Here is a 24,567-nt window from a genome sequence, read left to right on the forward strand (position 1 = left end):
TTTTCATTCTTAATACTGATTGGCCATGATATTGGCCAACGTTTCTATTGGTCGACCTGTTTGTCTTTGGGTTTTGCAAATATTTTTCAAATAAAAAGTATTAAAAAGAACTTGTCAAAATTGAAATGTCCACTCTAGAAATTGTCACATTATTATGTTTGGGGTCTCAGAGACCCATTATTAAATGTGCAAAAATGTGACTTTCATATGTATTTGATGATTGAACCATTCATCTGATCTAATTTTGGTGTAAATTAAACAATAATGAAAAGTTGTATTACTTATCACACTGCGTTATCCTAACTCAATTATGAGGTTTTGGTTATTGTGCAGCATTTTGCTTAACGAAAGGTAATGGCGCCCCCTGCTGTTGCGTGGGACAATACACACATGTAAGAAAGAACTAAAGTCAATTTTGTAGATTCTCTTAATCAAAATTTTGCTTTGTTAGTTTTCACCCTCAAGAAAACAAGCAATAGTGTAGCACAGATTTATAATGAATACAGGTATACATAAACCTGCACCTCCTCAAGAAAAAAGTTAATACTGTAACATAAAAAGATAAAACTGCTGTTATTTTTGTCTTCAAATTTCTTTATTTGTGCACGACGACAAACAACGTGTTTTTCTATTCGGCTCAATGAAACTGCTGTTCCTTTAAACTGAGCTCGCTCATCAAGCTGACGTACCACGTCACAGCATATGACCTGTTTTTGAATTACATTTTTATTTCTTCACGTTCTTGGCCAGGAGTGTACACAAGGGATAGATGCGTACTATCTAAACAAGCCTTACACAATACGTGACGATGTTGTGTATAAGAGATCGGTGTTAAACTGCTGAGCACAGAGTTGTGTTGACGCAGAGCGGTCACATGAATTTGAACTGAAGATGGCGGATCAGAGCTCGCCAGCATCGGAGCACCAGAGCACCGAAGTTGCTAAAACTTTACTTTCATCTAATGAATTCATCAAACCCCACGTGAAGGAAAACGATGGACATATAGCCAACAGTCCGGAAGAGTCGCTTTCTCCGGCCTCGGTCATTTACTTTAAGGAGGCGCTAACTTATAACTCAAGTATACAGTTTTCAAAAACAAGCTCTTGTGCCTCACCAGTGAGATATGATTTCCAAATCGAGAAGACCAAGAAAACGAGAAGTGAGTAACTATGATCGTTTGTTTATGGCTTCATTTTACATACTGTGGTAGTGTTTGTTACACATGAGCTTTCAGCAGCAGTATGTGATACGTCCTTTCAACGTCAACAACATTGCAACATGACGGCCAGTGTCTATGCACGTTTGCAATGTGCGTCTCAGTCTTTAATAGCCTATTTTTCTGCAATTTATTACCGAAGTCTCGCATATGTAGCCTTCATAAAACAGCCATACTGTCCTCTGTAGCCGAGCTCATGCTTACAGTATTTTGAGGTAACGTTACTTCCGTTTTGGCTTTAGTGTGGAGATGTGAGATTGTCAGTGATGTAGTGACCTGCCTACATGAAAAGCATGTGTTGCTTTATAAAGAAAGACACTTGCAATGATAAAAAATGATGTCACTTGGAAGGCAGCCAATTAGATTTTAAGACAACGGTGTAATGTTTTTAATGTTTATTATAGGATAAAGGATTATAGTTGCAATTGCTAATTTTCTTATGTCAAACAAATTAACTAACAGGTTTTGCAAACTGTCTTTTACTTGGTGCACAAGCGTCATTTGTCTTTTTTGCAATGTGGTGTACCAAAATACAATACAGTACAGTTCAATAACTTCATTGAGTTGAATTGGTAGATGATGTGATTTATGTGGTGTATACAATGATGTATAACGGTCGGTGTGACCAATAATAGCAATAACTATAATTAAGCAATAATGTCTCAGGGCTCTAGACTAACACTTGAGAGAGGTGGCACTGGTGCTACCAAGTTATGGTGGCGCCGGACCTTAATTTGGTAGCACTAGTGTCGTGGGGTGAGGTAAGACAAAAGTTGAATTGGTAGATGCACACTCAAGTCACTTGCACTATTGTAATAGTCTATATTGTTATCTGTTCATAACCACCTGTACATTATTGTTCACAGTATATATCCTTCTGTTTATATTGTTCATAGTACATACCGACTGTCATATTTTCATAGTACATGCCTATTGTATAGTATTTTCCTAATATTGTATTCTGTATTTATTCACACTGTATATCCTGCACTTGCTAATTGGACTTCTGGTTAGACCTAAACTACATTTCGTAACACTGTACTTGTATATGTGTAATGACATAAAGTTGAATCTAATCTAATCAAAAGAATCCCTAAAACTGAATTCAAAAGTGTTTAAAACAGTGATAAATCAATTAGGAATAAATGCAAATCATTGTTTATGGTTTAATCATTTTTATTGTATATGTTAACTCTCTTTCAACACTTTACTACATAGAGGGTTTTCACAACGCGTCATCAATCTGGAAGTCGGCCATGTTGGATGCACTGGACGTTATCAATGCTATTGAACCGAATGGAAGTCACACATTTTGATGGTGGAAAATTCTTCTTCTTTAGAAATAACTGTGAAAATAAAGCACTTTAATGCGAGTCGATCACACCCGAGAATCGCTATAGCCGTATGCTGTAACATCACGTGCAGTATAATTAATTACTTTCTACACTGAATTTCACGCACCAGTCAGCAATGTTAACGTTGTATGTAGTTTAACTTAAATCTATTCTAAATGGATGTAGAAACACACATTCATGGGTAAAAAATCACTGTGATACAGTGTTTACGTTCAATGCCTCCAATATGGCCGACATTTAAACCACATGTTTCTCAAAAACAACTCGTATAAGGGAACACAATTCCTTTTATATCAGTGAGTTTTTTTGGGGCCGTTCTGTGTTGTTTGATGATCATAATAAACAGAGATCTTTATCATGCTGCTGCCCCTTTAAGGCAACACATCTGTAAGATATGCGTTTTGTTACCCAACTGTTTGTTCACCCAACGGACTACCTTTACAAGGATTCTTGTTAATATGGCAATTTTGACGTAACTTTGTGTTTATATGTCTGTTTAAGAGTAAGAAGGCGTGAAAGAGAATTCAGTTTAGTATTTTGCGCTCTGACTCTCTGGGGACTCTTCAGTTCATATCTCAAATTCTTAATGAAAGCTGCATTGATACACGCTTGGCTTTTTATCAAATAAATAAATAGGATTTAAAATGATGTATACCATTAAAGGCCTGCAAATCCAGGTGTTTTCTGCAATGTAAAAATAGTCAGTGGTATCCCCAGAATGTCTCTGTAAAGAATCAGCTCAAAATGCACCACATATCTCTCATTACAATATGTTGAACATGGCCATTTGTGGCTGCAATGGAAAGTGCCGTGTTTGTGTGTGTCTCTTTAAATGCAAATGAGTTTCTGCTCCCCTCCCCGTATGCAAAATATGAGTGCTTGCACATGTGCTTTGGATGACATCAAGACAAGCACTATGGTGGAAAGCGCAATTATGTCTGTAATGCTCTATCCAACCAAAACCATACACTAACTGCAATAAAAATCACCTTAATGCCTTGCTTACATGGAACAACATATGCTGACTATTTGCTCTATTAAATGTTGGCCATTGATGATTAATCATGTGCATGCATATTAAAAACAGACATAAACACGGATATAGGAATAAACATGCTTACTTGTATATCACTGCTTATTGTTTGCGGCAGGGGTTCTAATGGTTATATAGTCGGAATTGGCACCTTTTTAAATCAGTATCAAAACGCTGAGCGAAGCCTGCTGATATTGTCCCAGGTTCGAAAAATTATCCCTTTCACTTTCGTCACGTTACTCTCGCTCCTCTGTTCTCCAAATTGCATTGTAAACAAATATAAACATGGCTTAAGAGACATATAAACTTGCACGATACAGATCTACAGACGCATCAGACTTCATAATTGTGCAGCTCGCGCTGTTTAAAGAAGACGCTCAGCTTCCGCAGGCCTGACTTTATAACTCTTTGAAGAAGATGCTTATCTGCGCAGCTTGCACTGTATAAAGAAGATGCATATGAGTTTATAACTGAGAAGCTTGCAATGTACAGATAAGACACACGTGAGTTGATAACTGCCCAGCTTGCGCTGTATAAAGAAGACGTGTTTGCGCAGCTTGCGCCTATACGCGCATCACTTCATAACGTCGGTGTTTAAAGAAGACAAAGGTTTCACTGTAGACATCGTCCGATGCCAATTTGGTAGACATCGCCCAACCCTACTCACACTTTTGCATGCACACGATTTACACAAAAAGAGGAAAACAGTAGTGTTTGAGGCTCACGATATGTCATTTCCACTAAAAGATCTCTTATTTTAAATCCATGCCTAGGTAAATACATTTTCCATTCTATGGCACCTTTAAAGTTTAAACCCGTGTTTCCTGCATTAGCTTCACATGCATACAATACACGCAACACATTTCATTATCTTTGCTGTTTTGTACCTTAGCCGGGGAAATTATTGTATTCTGCAGGCGGCAAAACATTTCTGTTGTAAGATTGACTCATTTGCTCTGTCGTCCGTTCCACTTCATAGCATTAAATGCGCCACTTACACCTATGCATTATGTTTTTGGGGGCAGGGTACTTATAGAATGGTTAAAGTTCCGGTTAAACTCGCAGTTTCTGCCAATCTCATATTAATCTTATTGAGTATCATATAGAGTAATATTTAATACTTCGTATCTTCGAAGAGTATTTAGATTGATAACATTTATAAAAGATGGATACAGCTGTACGATTATTTCCGAAATCAGACGACCTCCTGGGCGTGTGCAGTGGGAGGAACTAAATCATGAGCACACAACACAAAAAACCATCGCATTATCACTGCATAACTGTTGATTCACAGTGTTGTTTACAGTAAACTCCGTGCCGATTGCCAACAAAACACATACATAAAACTTAAGCCCTATTCGGAGATTAATTGTTTTTCATAGGGACCTAAGATATTTTCACCAATTACCCATTTTTTGCTGTCCGAATCCAGAATGTCTGTGTATTTCTCCCACCACCCCAGTAAAATCCCTGGCCGATTTACCTTAATTGTTTTTTGACAAACACCAAGGTCGTGCGGTTATTTAAGGTGTTAAATCCCAAATATGTTTTGTCCGTTCTGACCACTTAAACGCACCGCATTGTGTTGCTCTTTAGAAGGTTCAGGGACTATAGTGTCTGATGCTTGAAAATACCGAAAATGGCAGTATAAAAAGCACAACATGACTCACATAATTTCCTACATCGTAAGAAACAATATGATAATCCTGTGAATCACATCTGCACATTCATTTAAACTATTATTAGTTGTTTTTTGTCTATATTTTCACCTCTGTATATAGTGCATTATTGTTTTTATTTCATTTTTTTGTTATCTTAAAATAGCCAGTCTTTTGCTGTTGTAGAGGCTTTGATTGTTTTTTGGGTGTGTAACAATGGATGTTCCTGTTTCTAATTTCAAAATATGCCTTACATTTCACATATTTCATGTAAATTTTTCACCGTTGTCCCTCTTCTAACAAAACGACTGGATTTCTTATGTTCTATCAAAAGTCCCTCCTGTATATGAAGATGTCCCACCCATACCATATCAGCGAGCTTCTGCTTCTCAGGCTGTTGTGATTGGTCGGTCCCCGTCTCAGTGCACATGTGTTCACCAAACCTTTTATTGCTGCCAAAAAAACTCTTTATAATTTCATATGGCCATATAATCTACATTCCTTGTTGATATTCCAGTATGGAAGATTAATATGATGGAGTTTGTTTTGCATAAGAGCAGAAGATTTGTTTCTAGAACAGTGTCCCAAACAACTTGTGGGGATGGAGGTGCATCTTTCCTTTATTTCTATGAAATGCTTTCTGACCCCAAAATTCTACTGATTACTGCAATTTTCCATCTGTGGTCTTTGAAGAGTCTTTGGCCACTCAGATTCTTCTCCTCGCTGTGCATTGAGACAATATAGACACCCATCCTGCTTCAAGCAGATTTTCAACATCTCCATTCCTTAAAAAATTCTTGATCATTGCCCTGATGTTGGAAATTCAAATGTTTATTGTTTAAACTATTTCCTTAAAGCCATTTTGTATTATGTGTTGCTCAACATAACTAAATTGCACTTCAGAACTATATTCTTTGGTTTTATCCATTATAAATGATTAAGGGGGTTTGGGCTTTGTGTTACTAATTTTTATTCTCCTGTGCAACAAGAAGTCATGACTGGACAACATCATGTCTCTAGTCCCATTGGTGTGCCAAGAAAATGCAAATATCATAGGGAATAAACTTGGGATATATTTTACCTATAATAATAATAAAGGGTGCCAATAATTGTGACCAGGGTGTATTGGATAATTTTTTTTGATATAATGATATATTCCCCCCACTTCAAATTGATTTACTTAAAAGGAGAAACAATGCAGATTTATTCTTACAGCCTTCTTTGCATATATTTACCAAGGGCGCCAATAATAGTGGAGGGCACTGTATGTGTACATCCCATTCTTAATGTTTGAATACTTGAAATTATATTATTAATTTGAATTTGAAAATCCATATACGTTGACCCATGTTTTAATTTTACAGGTCTAATAAGGGAGCTCTTTAACAAAACGTGTTGTTTTGCATTAGTGCTTGAGGTTAAAGTTAAATTAATAAGGTTTGAATAATAGGTCTATGAATATAAAATAAAGAGCCTAAAAATCTACCAAACAATCACTAAGTAATAAAATATATGACCAGTTTTACTGGTTTCCCAAATATTTTCTTGTATTGTTTGAGACGCCTTGCTTAGGTTGGTTCATCTGTGACATGTCATGTTTATCTGCACCTAATGCGCCATGCTTCTCTAAAGCATTATGTCTAATAAACAGCATCTTTATCAGCTAGAATCTAAATCTAGTCCCGATTACTATGGCCTTCATGTTTCAATTTTGGATCAATAACACCAGCTCCCCCGCCTCCAACAGGCCCCTCGGGTGCTGTGCCCCCTTCACCGTCACCATCTGCTCACGTGACTCCCATGATCCTCCTCAGCATCACAGCAGCCATCTTGGTCAACACCCTCCCATCTGCAGTGTGTTCAGCCAATCCAATTAATGCTAGCGGGGGCTGAAAGGGAGCGAGCAGGAGAGAAAGAGACATCTCTGAGTGTAGCTCGACTCACACAGCATCTCAATACACTGACTTTGCGGAGCCAGAGCAGAAGTGGGGAAGCCTTTATTCACACACCGGATTTCAGCTTTTGTTTCTCGTCCTTGCAACAAGGCTGTTGAGCTCCAGGAGAAGAATAGCATCCTTTCTGTCAGATTTGCCTCGGACTGCTGTCTGATATTTAGTGTGTTTTCCTTTCAACCTCCTTTGTTTTCCTTCTTCCTTTCTACTTGAGAAGACAGTTGGTTGGATTGTTGTTTTGCACTGCATCTGTCTCCTTGCTGAGGACCGCCATCGTGATTGTTATTGTCGTCGCAGCAGCTAACAGCTGAGTCACCATGTCCGATCTGACGCCCCAGAGCGAGGTCCCCACCCCCACTACTGACAAAATCACACAGGCTGCCAGGGAGACCATCTACCTATGTAACTTCCGTGTGTCGGTGGATGGGGAATGGCTGTGCCTGCGGGAGCTTAACGACATCTCGCTCACGCCTGATCCTGAGCCAGCTCATGAAGGTAGGCGAGCAGAGCATCACTAGTAGGCCTCTGTGGCTCTTACCGTACTGGGCGGTGTTGGCCTAGCCTTTCACCATCATGCTCTCAGCATTCCTGCGGGCATGTTTGGAAATGTAGTTTTAGGGAGTGTTTATTAGAGTTTATTTTCTTGTGGGTGATTCGAGAAGCAATTTGTTACATATAAATAAGCCGTCAGTTTTAATGTTTTAACAGTTAAACAAATTAAGTACAAAATATATTTTAATAGAAAATAACTTTGTTTTGACAGATTATAGCTCTATTTAAGTTATTAATATTATTGTACACATTTTTGGAGCAAGCATTGACTTTTAGATTCTGAAAATATCATTACCATTCTTGTTAGTTTTGTGCAAAGAGTTCTTATGTTTTAATACAAAATAAAAGGCATTTTACAAATGTATATCATTTTTGTCGTTTTATTTATGTCCTTATTTTGAAGATATTTTTTGGCATAGTGTTCGCAGCTTAGGATATGTTCTTTTATGTTCTACTAATCCAGTCCGTTAGTGTAGAGCCAGGGTTTACCTTGCCAGTTGTTATAATGCTCCATTGAGAAACACAATCATATGGAAACGGACCTGTTGTCAGGAAATGGCTTGAATTGGCTTTGGAAGGATTGATCAATTGGCAGCAGTGAGATGTGAGCAGAGGCCACATGGAGAACAAGCCGCATCTCTGTCTAATATATTTCCCCTGCAATGAAAGAGCAAGACAGGCATGTACTAAGAAAGGAAATTGACAAATCAATCTGATAAGGTGTCTTTTCAGGCTTTCAAGCTTTTAAAACGCTTTGTCTCATTACCTTGAGATAGAATTGACTTAAAATGGTACCACAAACTTATTAATACCCTATATGTAATACGATGTTTTAGGCCCCGATTAACATTTCGTGTCTAAAACAGCGCAGAAAACACTAGCTGCACTGCGTTCTTCTTTTTTCCAGACCGCCTAGACTTTGCGCTCTCCTGGCATCTGTCGTCGCCAAGCAACCATGGGCCCCCAATAGCCCTTGAAACGAGGAGATATAAACAACGGATATATGGATTACATGCAAAGAAAATACCTTTCAATAATTCTGCTACTAGATTAAGTTATATTGTGATCATCTGTTTCTCTATTTTCATTGAGGTTGTCTATATTGGCTCGTTGGTTCTTTTCACATGACCTGCGGTGCGCTTGCGGCTTTCTGAATAGTTGAGATTTTTTTCATCTTGATGCGGCGCCAACCTATGCACGCTTGCCGCGGGTCTACATTCAAAATAAGAATATGCGCGCGGAAAAGACGCAGAATGTGAATCGGGCCTTAGACCTTTTCTCATTTCTAATTTCATGATTAATAGTCTGTCATGTTGACATTTACACCGATACAATTTGTGAAGAAGACCTGTTTCACTGCTTGCCGATGTTTTTTGTAATACATTTATGCTGAATTTTGCCTCATCAAGTGTCATTTATGGTTTGGTTTGTTTGTTCCTCACAGCCAAGCCACATAAAAACCTAGAGGCCGTTTACACGAGACCGTTTTCAACTAATAACTTTTTATGCGTTTTGGCTGTTCATTTACACGACAACAGCGTTTTGGGTCTCAAAATACAAGTTTTTATAAAACGACGGCATTATCATATCCATGTAAACTCTGAAAGCGGCATTTTCCAAAAACTATGACATCATACACAGGGGTATTACATGTTCAGTCTGTAGGCATTCGCGAGTATTCCCCAAACATAATGGCGGCCTCCTCGCTTCTAGATTGTGCTGCGTGACATACCCATTGTCATTTCTCCAGCAAAAGTATATTTACTGCACCACTACAACCAGCGGAGACATTGTATTTATATACACAAACTATAAACGCACATATACTGTACGCCAAGAAAGTGTATTAAAAGCACATCTAGCTTAAAAAGGGTAGGCACTAGTGTTCCCAACTATGTTCCATGGAAAAGCTAAATCCTGCGCAAGAAGTCGGTAAATGTAGCCAGATGACGTCAGGTGCTAATTTGCATTTTAGTGACGTCATCACATAGTATCTGTCAAGCTAAGCGCTTCAGGTCTGCTTCATATCTCTGCTCTCTGAGCTGTCTTATACATTTTTATATTAAAACAGTACACCCAAATGGACAATAAATAGGTTCCTCATTACTTAGTTTTTGTTGTCTCCCAACAGAAACAGAAAAATATGTATTAGTGAGTGAACTCCACCAGCAGTCACTTTCGTTGAACAGCTAATTCTGGCTGTGTTGATGTTCATGCGTCCATACAGTCATCGCATTTTAAATCATAAATGATCAAACATGGTCAATAAGTGATTAGTTCTTGGAAACACTGTACATACGTATCTCATTCAGTGCGTTCTGAACTGAATATGCTGCTTCTACCCTGCCGAGTAGACACTGGGAGAGGTGGTGCTGCGCTGGAAAAGCAAAAACTCGCTCTCACTGGGCAGTAGAAGTGAAGCAGAATGTTTTGCTTAGTCCCCAAGGCTTATTCAGATTTTTTTTGAAAAATATGTGGCAAGAGGTGTCTGAAAGGTCGCCAAGTTATAGCACAACAGCACCATCCACTGGCCTGGCATGCATAATACAGCATTTTTACTGGTTTTCCCAGATCCACGTAAATGCAGATCGTTTTGATAAAGCTGTCCTGTGTACATGAAACTTTTCAAAACACAATGGAACAACTTTTCCATTTTTCATCGTGTAAACATGCTCTTAAAACCTGGAAGCATATCATGAATGAAAACATGCATACAGTAGAATAAACTGACTATCATTGCTAGGATTGGAAAATACTCTTCTTTGAGGCATTTTGTTTGACAGATTGTTTTTTGATAAGTTGCCACTAGAGTCTTACAGGACAAATAGAGCATTGTTGTTGATACTAAATTGTCTAGTGTAGTCTGAAGTGTGAATGTTTTGCTTTCCAAATATTACTCAAAGCATTTAGTTTGATTCAGAATTGTTAACACATTGGCTGTAATTACTATCAACACCTATTGTGCTATTATTAGTTTCAGGCACATGGTTATTATTCTCCAACCATTCAGCCTTAATGCATTGCTGCAGTGCAGTATGGCAGTGGGAGAAAAAGAGTGTTAGCTTGAACAGACCTTTAATGTTTGTTACACCAAAATTTTTAATTTCCTTTTACTGTTACTTTGGTTTACTCCCACGATGTGCATGACCCAATCCTCTTCTGCTTTGTTTTCTGTTTTCCATTGCCATTTGCAAAGACTCATGGGAGGATTTCACAGATTTGGTGGATCAAATGCAAATGCTTGATGAGTTTAAAGGTGCGTATGGTGGCTTCATCCTCCCTCATCCAGATCGTGGACACCATCCTAAAACTAGAGCAGGCGTGGCCGTGCAGCCCTGTCTGTACTGAAGAACAGCCTCCCCGAATGGCACATTGGCACCACAGCTTTTGCACCTTTAGCCCTTATGCTGATTCTTGTCCTTCTTTGCATCTCTTTGTCTCTCTTTCCGTTTCAGTTTCAGTTAATGGTTGTGTTTTATTTTCCTTGATGGCAAAATATCTGGCTATTCATTTGGCTGAATTGCTGTTGTATGGCCTGTTTTGTCTCACCCTTCACGCTGTCTTGGCTGTATGACTACTGCTACCTTTTTTCTTGTTAATTTGGCTTTTTTCTTGCATGGTGTTACCAGCATTTCATCCTTGCAGTATAGTTCTTCAGATTTATCCACTGCAGACTGTCTGAGAGTCTTTGATTGTCAATTTCAATTGCAATGTATCTTTTTTCTCATAATTCTAAAACAATCTGTCTATTGTGATGTGTAGTTTCATGGCATATCTCACCGGAATTCCTAACTATTTTGCGAGGTAGCTGACTCATGAATTCATACAGTCATATTTGTACATTTAAGTAATATTTGCTTTTGGCCCAGTGACGTTATGTTTAGGGTGGGGTTAGGGGTCTCAGTATAGCTTTTTTCTCATGATCTTACGTTTTTGTACGAATTACATGAGATCACGTTGGTAGTTTTGAAATTCAAATGCCTTCTCCTGAATTATTTTTCCTGCCTTATTTCTTAAGATGTTTAGAAAAAGTATTTTTGGTGCAATGAAAATTCACTGAGAAGATGAGATTATTTGGCATTGAGTCAAGCTTCTGTGCTTTTGTTAAATACACCCAAGACTTTTCAAAGAGAACGTATTTTGGTTATACTATGGGGTCATCTCTCGAAATAAACAGTCACTACTGTTGGCTAATGCAGACATGGATTGAAGAAATAGTTCACCCTACAATGAAAATCCTGTTATCATTTACTCACCCTTAGGTTGTTCTAGACCTGTATAAATGTTGTTGTTCTGCTGAACGCATTTTTGGCTGAACTGTTCCTGCGAGTGTTGTCTTTAGGTGAGGCTTGAGAACAGAAACTAGAAATTTAATTCAGTAAAATTTGTGACTTCTGGTTTAAAAAACTGATTTGTTGTAGGTCGGAGTGAGATTTGGAACTCTGAAAACAATGTTATGTGTGGGAATCTCTGTGCTGTTTGAAACGAAGCTGAGGAACATTTTACCAGGTATTCCCAGGTGTATGAGAAACCATGTAGCTAGCTACATGACAGGCAATAGAAAGTTCTCTTTTAGTCTTCCACAACACAAACCCAGACCCTCATATACGGCTTTCTTCATGTCGCAGACCTGTTAAATACGTTGTTTAGTCAAAATAATCATACCTTGTCCAATGTTTTAATGCACCCCCTCCCTGGATTTCTGTTTATTTCTAGATCCGAAGGACCCTATTGCCATCGAGAGGCTTAACCTGATGAACATGGCCAAGCTGAGCATCAAGGGTCTGATTGAGTCTGCATTGAACCTGGGACGCACGCTGGACTCTGATTACGCCCCACTGCAGCAGTTTTTTGTCGTCATGGAGCACTGCCTGAAACACGGACTTAAAAGTGAGCACAGCAATCCCTCAAGCTAAAGGGTCTATCCTCAGATGAGAACCTTTGGTCCAAATTTTTGACCTTTAGTGTTTTGAATATGCAAGATGACATCATGGTTTTGAAGTTTAATGTTCAGTAAATCTGAATCTACAGTATGTAATATTTTTCTGAATATTATGTTTTGAAGGTAAGAAGACATTCCTTGGTCAAAACAAGTCTTTCTGGGGTCCTTTGGAGCTGGTGGAAAAGTTGACTCCAGAAGCAGGGGAGATAACAGCCAGTGTCAAAGACCTTCCTGGGCTCAAGTAAGAATAATGCTTTTAACCCAAACATGGTTTTCTCCTTCACTTTAAGTCTTTGTTTGTGACTCTGAAGTTATTCTTTTCCCCAGGACTCCATTAGGAAGAGGCAGAGCATGGCTTCGCTTGGCATTGATGCAGAAGAAGCTCTCAGATTATATGAAGACCATCATCAACCGAAAAGATTTGCTAAGGTACAGTTCATGATGTTGGTTAACCATTTGTTGCAGTTGTGGTCTTGCTTCCAGAGTTTTCAAATGTTCTCATATTTGCCAATGTTGTGTTCTTCAGTGAATTCTATGAGCCCAACGCTCTTATGATGGAGGAGGAAGGAGCTGTGATCGCTGGGCTGTTGGTGGGCCTGAATGTCATTGATGCTAACTTGTGCATGAAGGGAGAAGATTTAGACTCACAGGTATCTGTTACTTACCGTTTGCTGTACAGTGAACCAATGAAGGACTACAAATAATGAAATACAGCTGTATCTTGATGCATTTGAGATTCTTTGGATACATTTCTATAAAACGTAATGGCCAACAGTGAATTCCTTTGTACTTTTTCTTTTGTACTTTCTTTAGGTTGGAGTCATAGATTTTTCCATGTATCTGAAAGATGGAGCTCACAGCAGCAAAAGCACAGAGGGGTGAGTTCACATTTCACTTTAATATTACGCCAGATGTGTAGGTCTCATATGGTTTTGTAGGTCTGGTTTGGAAAGCTCCTATGAAGTTTTTCTTTGATTGCAGTGACGGACAGATCACAGCTATTCTTGACCAGAAGAACTACGTTGAAGAGCTGAACAGACATTTAAGGTGCAGTCAACTTGACGTAATATCAGCTCTTAATGAGATAATTCACAGAAAAAAATAAGTTCTGCCATCATTAACTCATCCTCTTGTCATTTCAAAACTTTATGGCATTCTATCTTCAAGGGGAACACAATAGAAGATATTTTAAAGAATGTTGGTAACCACACAACAGTGTGGCGGCACCCATTCACTTCTATTGTACAGACACAAAGCCACTGCAAGTGAATGTGCACCATTCATTGACGTTGTTCAGTAACTGACATTCTTCAAAATATCTTCTTTTGTGGTCTGCAAAAAAAGGTTTTGAAAACAGTTTTGAAATGACAAGAGGATATAATGAATATATATTAATAAATGATGATAGAATTTTCATTTTTAGGTGAACTATCCCTTAACAAATGGTGATGTGGTCTTGTCTAGCCGCATGACTAATCTCAAATTCTCATCTAAATTCCCCTTTCACAGTGCGTCCGTGAATAACCTGCAAGCCAAAGTAGACGCATTGGAAAAATCCAACACAAAGCTTACGGAGGAAGTGGGTAACATTCATAACTTGTGCAGGACAAGATTACAGAATTGATATAATGTTTTGCAACCCAAATGTGTTTAGTGTTGTAATGGGTTTGTGAGATTTGTTAAAATGTAATTATAGCTCAGTTGAACACATTAATTCATCAGCTAACCTTTTATTCAGCTTGCCGTTGCAAACAACAGGATCATCACTCTGCAGGAGGAACTGGAGAGAGTGAAGGAGGAAAGCTGTTATTTAGTGGAATCTAGTCGCAAGGTAATTTTTTTGTTCTTAACCCACACTAATGGTGTTGAAGTATGGATTGTTAACAGTTATTTACTTCCTTAGCAATCATACTGTTCTTGATGCTCATTCCTTAGCAAAACCCACAAGCTTACTTTTAAACTGTAAACTTACTGAATTTTTTACATGTATTTTTTTAAAGGCATCAAGAGCAGAGGGTACTGCGAATGGTCAAGTACTTGGAGAAACTCGCAAACAGCTCAAAGAGGAGACTCAGCTCAGACTGGTGGGTAATACATTATGTGTGGGGCTTGGGGTATAAGTGACAGTCCTATGCCACCATTAAACATGTCAAAAAGTGAAAAAATAATAAACAATCAATGAAAATAAGCTGCAGATGTGGCTATAATGTACAGTACATAGTAATGACTTACTTGTTGTGAAAGTGTCAGGTTGGTGTTTTTGAATTTGTTAAGCTTGTGCCTATGCTGTTTTTAATCAAGCAAAAGTGATCACCATTTACTTTCAATTTATAGAAAATATTTTGAAGGAAATGACTCAATAATAATAATCAAGTTGATGCTTTTCAAAGTTAAAGCGATGGTTCACCAAAATTAAATATTCTGGCATCATTTACACATCTATGAGTTGTTACAAATATGTATACATTTATTTGTTCTGATGTGAATATTTGGAAGAATGCTTTTAACCAAACAGTTCTTGGACCCCATTGATTACCATAGTTGAAAATATAGGACATCAAACAGTTCTGGGGGACCTTTTTTTCCTACTAGGGTAGTCAGGGGTGGCCAAGAACTGTTTGGTTACATTCACATTTATGCATTTGGCAGACGCTTTTATCCAAACCCACTTATATTGCGTTAACCTATACATTTTACATGGGCATGTGCAATCCCCTGGGATCAAACCCACAACCTTGCGCTCTTACCACTGAGCTACAGGAAAGCTAAGTTACAAGCATTCTTACAAATAATTTATTCAGCCGAAGAAAGAAATGTATACAGGTTTGGAACAACTCAAGTACTAAATGACAGAATTTTTGGGGGGGTACTGTCCCTTAAAAAAATTGGAAATCTACGAAAAAAGAAAAAGCATGATGCTTCTGTCTGTGTGAACAGCGCCTGTGAAATTCTGTCATCGGTTACTGGGAATGTTAAAACATTTGCTGTTCTCTTCTAGGAAAATTCTTGATCAGCTAGATCCTTCTTAAATTGTGTTTCGTTTAGGATGTTGAGAAGGAGCTAGAACTGCAGATAGGGATGAAGCAGGAGATGGAGTTGTCTATGAAGATGTTGGAGAAAGACATCTGTGAAAAACACGATGCTCTGGTGGAGCTCAGACAGCAGTTAGATGACATGCGTTCACTCAACCATGAGCTTTCAGTCAAGTCACAGGTATGAGAGGTTCATAAATAAGCCTCCTTCCATTGTAACACAGCATGAAACCTCTTTTCCCAGCAAGGAATACCTGCTATTAGAAGATTACTTGATGTATTTATAAGTCAAATACACATTGTTAAGTCAGATTAAAACACTCAAGTTTGTATGTACCGTGGTGAAGCCATCAGACATGTGAACACACTTGCTCAAATGATGTGAAGGATGAATTTCATTTGATTAAATGTTTCCCCAGTGTATTTTATTTCCACGCTTATTACCATGATTATGTAATTTATGAGAAATGTCACGTATTATTGGTGTGTTTTTGACTTCTAGAGTTCTGAGGGTAGTGCAAAACAAAAGAGTGACATCATCGGCCGCTTGGAGGAGAAAACAAACCAGATGGCAAATGCCATTAAACAGCTGGAGAGCAGGTGAGAATATCTTACTCTTCACATACACACGTACTGTAAACCAGGAGCAATTTTATACTAAGAATTTATGCATTGAGGCAATTACTATTTACAATGAAATCCAAGAGTTTGAGACTACTAATGGAAAGGGTTAGGGTCATATTAAAGTATGTTTTGTTATAAATGATAGTATCAAAGTCAAATCAAATGAATTTCATAATTTTGCTAAAATATTCTTAGTGACCATTAATGACAATCTTCCATTGACTTGGCATTGTTCAAACCTGATGATAAATAACAGGTTTGAATTCAGTTGTAAAATTCAGATTTTATGTGGTCTCAGGATTAAGGACCCCAAGGTAAATTCTGTCACATGTCTTTCCTAGGAAGGTGCTTATTATTTAGGGTACGCAGATTATCTTTGCTTAGTTATACAGTAATTAACGTTCATAATATCGTTGCTGTCCTTTTCAAACCTTGTATGTCCAAATTCTCAGTTTTTCAGGAAATAGAAAAAAATACAGTGCTTTTTAAATGGTTAAATACTGTGTCGTCAAAGTTGACAAGCACTTTTTAATACTTTATAATATTGAGATGTTTACAAAACCCATCGACAATCGTAAAGGGTGACTAATAATCACGAAAAATCACGAACTATGGAGATGCAAGGTTTCAGAAGGACAGCAGCACAAGAAAAACAATTGCATGACAGGTTCACTTTTCTTTTTTCAATTCTCACGAATGTTGCTGCCTCCCAATGGATGGCAATAATCTTGTCCTACAGTAACTTATCTCCACATCTCTGTCTTCTGTGAATCATTTCTTTGGTCTTTTTTCTTCATTTGGTCTTTTTCCCCACAATTGTTTTCTTCTATTTCTACTCATTTTGCCCTGAGCAGCGAAAATGACATGGCCAAACAGGCACGGAACTTGAACACAGCCGCTGAAAAACTCCTGCAGAGGCAGCAATAAACTTATTGCACCCGGATAGTTTCCACAAATGCCTAAACAAAAAACAGATCTTCAGTTTGATTTTGCATAACATAGATGACTTAGGGTATTTATTTTATTACTGGGTTTCAGATCCATTGCCGTTATTTTGTTATGGAATGAAAACTACGGATTTTGCTTCTGTGTTCCCCGCATCATCTTTCAATATTGTACAGTCAACTCAGTGCTCCTGTCTCTAGTCTCCCTATGTGTGTTTTAGCAGAAGTAAAACGCAACTGTTTCGGCCAATCTTACAAATGGCCTGTTTCCAAATACAGACGGCTTGGGGTCAGTTATCTACATTTCAAGTCATGGAAATGCATATCTATTATTCTATTTCTCCACTTCTCAATACTGTAAAAGAGGCTGGCAGAATGTTGGTTCCGTAATAAAATCCATAACTCAGTTCAAAACAGCATGGGGATACATTCCTAAGAAAAACATACAATCGTTGTACAGATGAAAGAATGCGTCACCATATTATTAGGATTTATTTGTTAACACTCATTGACCGTGTAACCAACCCTTGTTTTAAACCATTGGACCTGAATATTTGACCAACTTTCCTAAGTTTCACAATGTTGGGTGCTTTGATAGATGCTCAAGCCAAACATGCTAACTGAATATGATTCTTAAAGGCATATTCAGGAGGTTTTGTAAGCTTTTTTGCAAGAAATGATGTGAGTGCAAGATCGCGTGCCTAAATTATTTCAAAGCTTAATGTTAAAGCTTTGGAGCACACTGGAAGTTGATGCCAATTGTAAAAAGAACTTAACACCAGGCTTTATAAAATCTACCAACATCTGGATGATGAAATCATCTACATTGTGAATGGACTGAAGTGTATGTAAACATAAGATAGATGTGAACTGTAGTACAAACATAGCTTAATAAAAAAAACAGAACCTTCTCAGACTGCTTTGCTTTCTTTAGCGTTTACGGTTTCTAGCCGTGAGCATCCTCCTGTTTTCCAACTGTCCTTTATGATCCTCATTTAGCTCTTCATTATGCTTTTATGATTTCATTCATCTTCCTTTTCGATGGGTTTTAGTTTTCATTTCACCTCATTAAGTTAATGTGGCCCAACTTCAGATGTAGGAAGGCGGAACGAGAGCGAGATCTGGCGGACGAGGCTAACCGATTGTTCAAGCAGGAGTTTGGGGACAAGATTGAAAGTCTGCAGCAAGAGGTGGAACAGTTACGAAGACAGAGGTAAAGAGATTGATGTTGCTGGGGTTTCCCTGACATTAAAACTAATGTTTGACCGGTGATTAAGATGGCCAGTGCCGGTATCTAAAGAAACTGAAAAATGTCAGATATAATGCAGAGAAGTAATTATACTGTACTATGAAATTTTATTTGCAATAGATCAGTTTTGGAGCACGGTCTCAGGAAATCGAGAGAGCATCACAGCAGCCACAGTTCTGATTCTCTGTTAGGAAAAACGCCACCACAGAGAGATATGAAACAACATGTGGAGGAGATCAGAAAGGTGAGAGTTGCTTTGTGATTTCTCAGTTATTCTGATCTGGATGATTCTCTCATGTTTATTGTTCTATATGTACAACATACTGTTTCCTGAAATTCAAATTGTTTTGGTTTATTTAGGAGTTAGAAAGCGTCAGAAAAGAAAATGACACACAATGCAATGTGCTTGAGGAAAAGTCGAGTCTTGGATCTAGTTTGTAAGTCTTTATAAATTATGGAAGCAAATAAGAGACATAATGTTTTGAAATTTAACAGACTATGAATACTTGATTTTGAATTATTTTACTTTGGAAACCATGTATCTGAATTTATTTGTTTCGAAGTTACCTCTATGAAATTTAAATATGAAAATTCTTGATTTCCAATTTAAAAACCTGAATTTAATGCTCACAAATTCAGATACAAAAAAAAAATCAACTTACAGAATTTCAGATTAAACACATTCAGATTGATCAAATTTGATTGCTCTTATTCAGATCTCAAATTTCAAGTTAATACTTTTCAAAGAAAACATATGTCTAATTCGACTGCTCAAATTCAGATCGAAAAATTCAAGTTAAATATTCACATGGTAACATCCGGGCTACCCAGGATAGGAAAAACAGTTGAGCCCAGAGCCCGTCTGCAATTGAACCGAACCATTGAACCGAACCATTGAACCGAACCGATGTCGAAAAATAATAAAAATAATAGTTCCAAAAAATAATTAGCAACAACATACTTTTGTTCTGTAGAGTCTGATTGTACATAAACAGCAAACTTACCGGAGCGCCTTCGTTTTCCCTATAAGTCATCTTCTTTACAGGTTTAATATCCGTGCCTTGGCCTCTACAATTCTTTTTCCTATCCTGGGTAGCCCTGATGTTACCATGTGAATATTTAACTTGAATTTTTCGATCTGAATTTGAGCAGTCGAATTAGACATATGTTTTCTTTGAAAAGTATTAACTTGAAATTTGAGATCTGAATAAGAGCAATCAAATTTGATCAATCTGAATGTGTTTTATGTGAAATTCTGTAAGTTGATTTTTTTTTGTATCTGAATTTGTGAGCATTAAATTCAGGTTTTTAAATTGGAAATCAAGAATTTTCATATTTAAATTTCATAGAGGTAACTTCGAAACAAATAAATTCAGATACATGGTTTCCAAAGTAAAATAATTCAAAATCAAGTATTCATAGGCTGTTAAATTTCAAAACATTATGTCTCTTATTTGCTTCCATAATAAATGCTGAAACAAACACTAAACATGTATACATTTATCTTGTCCATTATTATTAATAGGATAACTAAAACTGTCTTTTTCTAAGGACACTGTCACATGATGGCGAACAGATGCTGCATTTAACTGTCAGTTATCCTTCTAATTTTTTTTATCTTAGATTAGCTGAAATTCCTTGCAATGTTGTTTTAACATTTTTCTTATTTGGTAGGATCAGTCTGAAGACATAGACCCTTCAATCTGTCATATGTGTGAAAACCAAAACTCACTGACCACACCTAAGGTACCAACGCAATACCTTCGCAGACGTAAAGATGATTTTATTATGACTCTTAAATGTGCATGAATTGTTTTAACCATATGACTAAAACAGAATGTAAATGGTTTTAATGGAAGCAAAGACAAATCATTTTGTAGAGGTTAACAAAGTCAGAAGTTTGCTTTAAAATATAAGATATACAAATATTTGTGTATGTATATATGATATGTTTTAAATCCAAGATTCCAATGTGGTTTTGGACTTGGAAACCCCACTGTGTATTTTACAAAATATTTACTATACAGGATTGATGGTCATATTTCTCATAGCGTTTTTGTGCATTAGAGAAACATTCTCCTTTTCTTTAAAAATTTCAGAAGCAATGTAAGAACTGCAGTGGTGTGTTTTGTGAGAACTGCATGGCTAAAGAACTTCCTCTGCCTTCCTCCATCAACCCTGAGCATGTGTGTGATGTCTGCTACTCGCAGTTACTGCAGCAGTATGCCTCCACACCATCCTTAGACTCCTCCTTCTCCTGAGAGCAGACTGTTCTATCAGCACCAGTAACGGGTTATTAATCGATAAAGTGCAATTTAGATTTAGAAATATGTTTGTAATCGATCAGTACCAGACATCTCAATTATTTGCACCCATTGTTTGCCAAAAAGGGATGATATAAGCTGTTTAAAATGAGTATATCAACACGTAATTCTTAAGGATGAGTGACTGAAGCTGTCCACCAAGTGGATTAATGCAGGTCTTTTACTTGAATTATCTCCATGCCATTTATTAGTGTTGATAAACAACATAATGATAATAATCAAAATAAGAGGATGTATATAAAATATAATTTTTAGCTTGTTAAAACAATTGAACAAGCAAAGCACATGCACTAAAGGTTGATTATTCAAGTTTAACATTCATGAGTTTATAATACATATTGGGTGTGTACATAAAGAAACTTGTTAATGTTCTTTCAATGCTCATAACTTGATTTTGGAAGCTGAGCCAAGTTAAGATCATATTTGTTTATAAGAAAAGAGATAAAAGGTAGTTTTATGCCTGCTTGTTACAATAAATTTTATTATAATGTGGTCAGTCTGTTTATTTTTATATAGGTAGTTGATCATGTGGCGACATAAGAACATGCTTAATTATAGTTACAGTTTTTATAACATTTTAGTCTACATCTACAAATACTTAAAAAATCCATCTTTATCGCAAAATGACTGGAAACATAAGTATTGGAGGCAAAAGATGATAATAACGCCTACCACAATAGGGTAAAATTATTGTGATGCAGACTTTCATTGACGCATATGAATTTTAAACAAAATTATATTGACTAAAGTTTATTGTCATATGCATAACCTACTCAATGCAAACTATTGCAATGAATAAAGTACTTGACAAGAAAATATTTTGGCAGAAGCCAGAACTTATTTTAAACTTGCTTAAATTACATTCTAACATGGTTTTATTATTAGTGTCCAAAAATAACTCAAGGCAATTTAATAACATTTTTTTAATGTTGAATCATCACACAAATGTTACAGGACAGTTTAAAATAAGTTCACTTTGGTCTTATTCTTCCTTAGTTGGTGGAGAATTCAGAAACAACTCAATGTATCGCTCCACTGGATGACAAAAAACAAAAATACCAGGAAACATGGTTAACTTATGTTTGTAATAACAGAATTTTTGCTACAAGTGATACTTTTAGGTAACAATTACACTGATATAAATGGAACACAAATTTGTTATTTTGTACCACTTACTTATGTACTCTCTGTCTTTGGACATGGCTGCTACTGCATCCTGATGTGTTGTAAAATAGGCCTCTGCCTCACCAGTGGGGCGTCCACCAGGACCATACTCTATAAGAACTTTGTCCATTCTGATAGGAGAGAAAAACTGCCACAGAAATACCACTATGGTCATTCAGTGTAGAATATGTTATTCACATAAACTGGGTAAAAAAACAAATAGTCATTGGTGACTGAGAAATAAATAAATATAACAGTTAAATACCCTATATGAGAAGCAAAAACCAGAGATGAGAATACACCAAATTAAAGTTTCATATCATAGTTTAAATGGCATAAATTAAAATCAAGTGAACTCTTACATTTACAATGTCATCTGCTGTACATCCGTAGGGTAAACCTCTCATGTGAATGAGATTATCAGGTTTAGAGGAACTTTGATGTGTTGTTGACAGTGGGTTTGCTGAGCATAAAAAAAAAAAGAAAGACAACGATCTTACACTTGGCATAACAAACAATATTTCCCCGTTTGAGTGTAAAGGGACAGGACATAATTCACTCAATGAACATCTCACCAGTTCTCGCCTTGTGCGATGTGAATGTGTGCCCGGCACTTGCTGTGTTTTCTGAAGTCACATTTCGCCCTCTTCCATTCTGTGCCTGGATCTCACTTTTTCTGCTGCGGAAGATCTCGATGTACCTGTACGCATAATCAAAAACAGTGTGTCAAACTTAATCATTACACAGTCAACCACAGCATCTCTTTAAAAACAAAACAGTTGCTTTAAAATCACACTCATCTCTGCAAATTCAGCAGTAGTTAGATGCTACAGATTCCACATATTGTTCAAATGTACAAAACGAATTGTGTAAGTCACATTGGTTAAAAGTATTGCCAAACGTATAAACGTAAGTCTCGCATTCAGAGACAACTGTGCAAAAATCACAGCAGGAAAGCTTATCGAACATATACACGCACTTAACATTTTGCATTATAAATTCATGATTTACACACCTGTTTCCCATGACCTCTCGGTCTCTCTCTAGGGCCTTGTCTGCCATTTCCTTCGTGGCGAACTGCACAAAAGCATCCCCCGAGTTCCTGCCTTTCTTATTTGAGATTATTGTAACTCCATCTTCCACGATCTCTAACCCTGTTACGAAAACAGCAAAACGCACAAATTAAACGTCAGACTTTCAACAGCGCAACAATATATACGCATGTTTTATAGGATTTTACCAGCGAAAAACTGAATGACATCTTTTTCCGTGCAGCTGAAGGGAAGCCCTCGGAGTCGGATCACTCCATCTGACTCTGAACTTTCTTCTGTGGCCTTTAATATGGCATCGGCATCCTTGTTTGTGACCTCATACACTGAAACATGACATTTATAACAGAGCACAGTGAACAATTCATCTCACAAACACACAGTTTGTTATTTTTACACCAAGACAAGAACTTTATCTGGGTACGCCTCCAGATTCCCTTTACCTTCAATATAGCGCTGCCCTAGGTATTGTTTGTGCTGGTCTAATGCTTTGCCCACATCCTCCTCGTGCTCTAACTCAATGAAGGCCTGTCCAGTCGGCCTGCCGTTCCTGTTGTTTATAATATGGACTCCTTGAACTCCACCACGGATCCGACACTCTATGAAAATAATTAATATAATCAATCATATACTGTAAATAGGGAAACACCACAAATCTGTTGTCAATAATCATGAAAGTACCAGAAAAGAAGCTCATTATGTCTTCTGAAGTACATGACCAAGGAAGACCCTTGGCACGGATGATGAACACTTCTTTAGCCTGGGTCTGGGTCTCTACATCGGGACTGTATTCTGGTAAAGGTGGGTACTCATCTTCTTTAGACGGTACCTAAAAACATCAAACAGTGTCAGGCTCAGAGACAAATGTCAGCCAGAGTTGTAATAGCGCATGCTTGAAGATGCTCTGAAGAAAATTGTATAACGTTACATAAATGGTACCTCAGAAGAAAGATCTCGTTGGTATGACGTCCATATATGTTTGGTGTTATAGTTTGTTAAACACCTCGCTGACCATGAATGACTACATCGGGTTCGTGCTGCTGCGGATTGCGCACTTCTAATATAATCTAAAGACTCCAAGCAGGAAAACTGCTGTCTTCTAACACAGCGAAAGACAGACAACACAAACGAGCTCCTGCTGAATACAGACATATTATAAAGTATATTTACTTCTAATTTAACTATAAGCTGCTTGAACGTCGCATTGATTCAAACCACGTTGACCTATATTATCAAAGGACAAAATGACGTACAAAGCAAGCGCGCACTTGGAAATGACAGCGCTTTCAAAATAAAAGTCCTGAACCCAATAAACGTTCATGTGAATTATAGTTATATTTTAAAATGTAAAGGTATGGTTTTATAAAGAATACGTTAATGCAAATGTGAAGTTTGTTTATCGCAATTTTTATTAGGAATCAAAATATTGTTATTTTTATAACATGTGACCCTGGACAACTTAAGTCTTTTTTT

The 24,567-nt window shown here is 37.3% G+C and overlaps 2 protein-coding genes across 5 annotated transcripts; one reads left to right on the plus strand and one right to left on the minus strand.

Annotated features, from left to right (window-relative positions):
- Window positions 1–689: 689 nt before the first annotated feature.
- rufy3 (RUN and FYVE domain containing 3) lies at window positions 690–21,373 on the plus strand. Of its 4 annotated transcripts, XM_056745804.1 has the most exons (20): window positions 1,031–1,159; window positions 7,010–7,709; window positions 10,963–11,022; window positions 12,483–12,656; window positions 12,832–12,949; window positions 13,036–13,137; window positions 13,235–13,358; window positions 13,522–13,586; window positions 13,690–13,755; window positions 14,218–14,287; window positions 14,447–14,539; window positions 14,709–14,792; window positions 15,754–15,921; window positions 16,243–16,340; window positions 18,402–18,521; window positions 18,678–18,801; window positions 18,918–18,994; window positions 20,109–20,148; window positions 20,232–20,303; window positions 20,657–21,373. In XM_056745804.1, exons 2-20 carry the CDS (start codon window positions 7,532–7,534, stop codon window positions 20,816–20,818), a joined length of 1,995 nt encoding a protein of 664 aa, XP_056601782.1. In that variant the 5' UTR covers window positions 1,031–1,159; window positions 7,010–7,531; the 3' UTR covers window positions 20,819–21,373. The 4 variants fall into 4 exon arrangements, 3 of the variants coding, with proteins under 3 accessions (XP_056601781.1, XP_056601782.1, XP_056601783.1); XM_056745805.1 differs by lacking the exon at window positions 10,963–11,022; XM_056745803.1 differs by lacking the exons at window positions 7,010–7,709; window positions 10,963–11,022 and having other exon boundaries at window positions 690–1,159.
- Window positions 21,374–21,789: 416 nt separating this feature from the next.
- grsf1 (G-rich RNA sequence binding factor 1) lies at window positions 21,790–24,333 on the minus strand. Its single transcript, XM_056746863.1, has 9 exons — window positions 24,034–24,333; window positions 23,776–23,923; window positions 23,538–23,693; window positions 23,286–23,420; window positions 23,061–23,199; window positions 22,621–22,745; window positions 22,408–22,508; window positions 22,058–22,193; window positions 21,790–21,916 (listed from the first exon to the last, which is right to left on the minus strand). The coding sequence occupies exons 1-9, from the start codon at window positions 24,244–24,246 to the stop codon at window positions 21,864–21,866; spliced, it is 1,206 nt and encodes a 401-aa protein (XP_056602841.1). The 5' UTR covers window positions 24,247–24,333; the 3' UTR covers window positions 21,790–21,863.
- Window positions 24,334–24,567: the final 234 nt, after the last annotated feature.

This window comes from Triplophysa dalaica, chromosome 4 (genome assembly GCF_015846415.1).
Source record: "Triplophysa dalaica isolate WHDGS20190420 chromosome 4, ASM1584641v1, whole genome shotgun sequence".
Classification (NCBI taxonomy): Eukaryota; Metazoa; Chordata; class Actinopteri; order Cypriniformes; family Nemacheilidae; genus Triplophysa; species Triplophysa dalaica.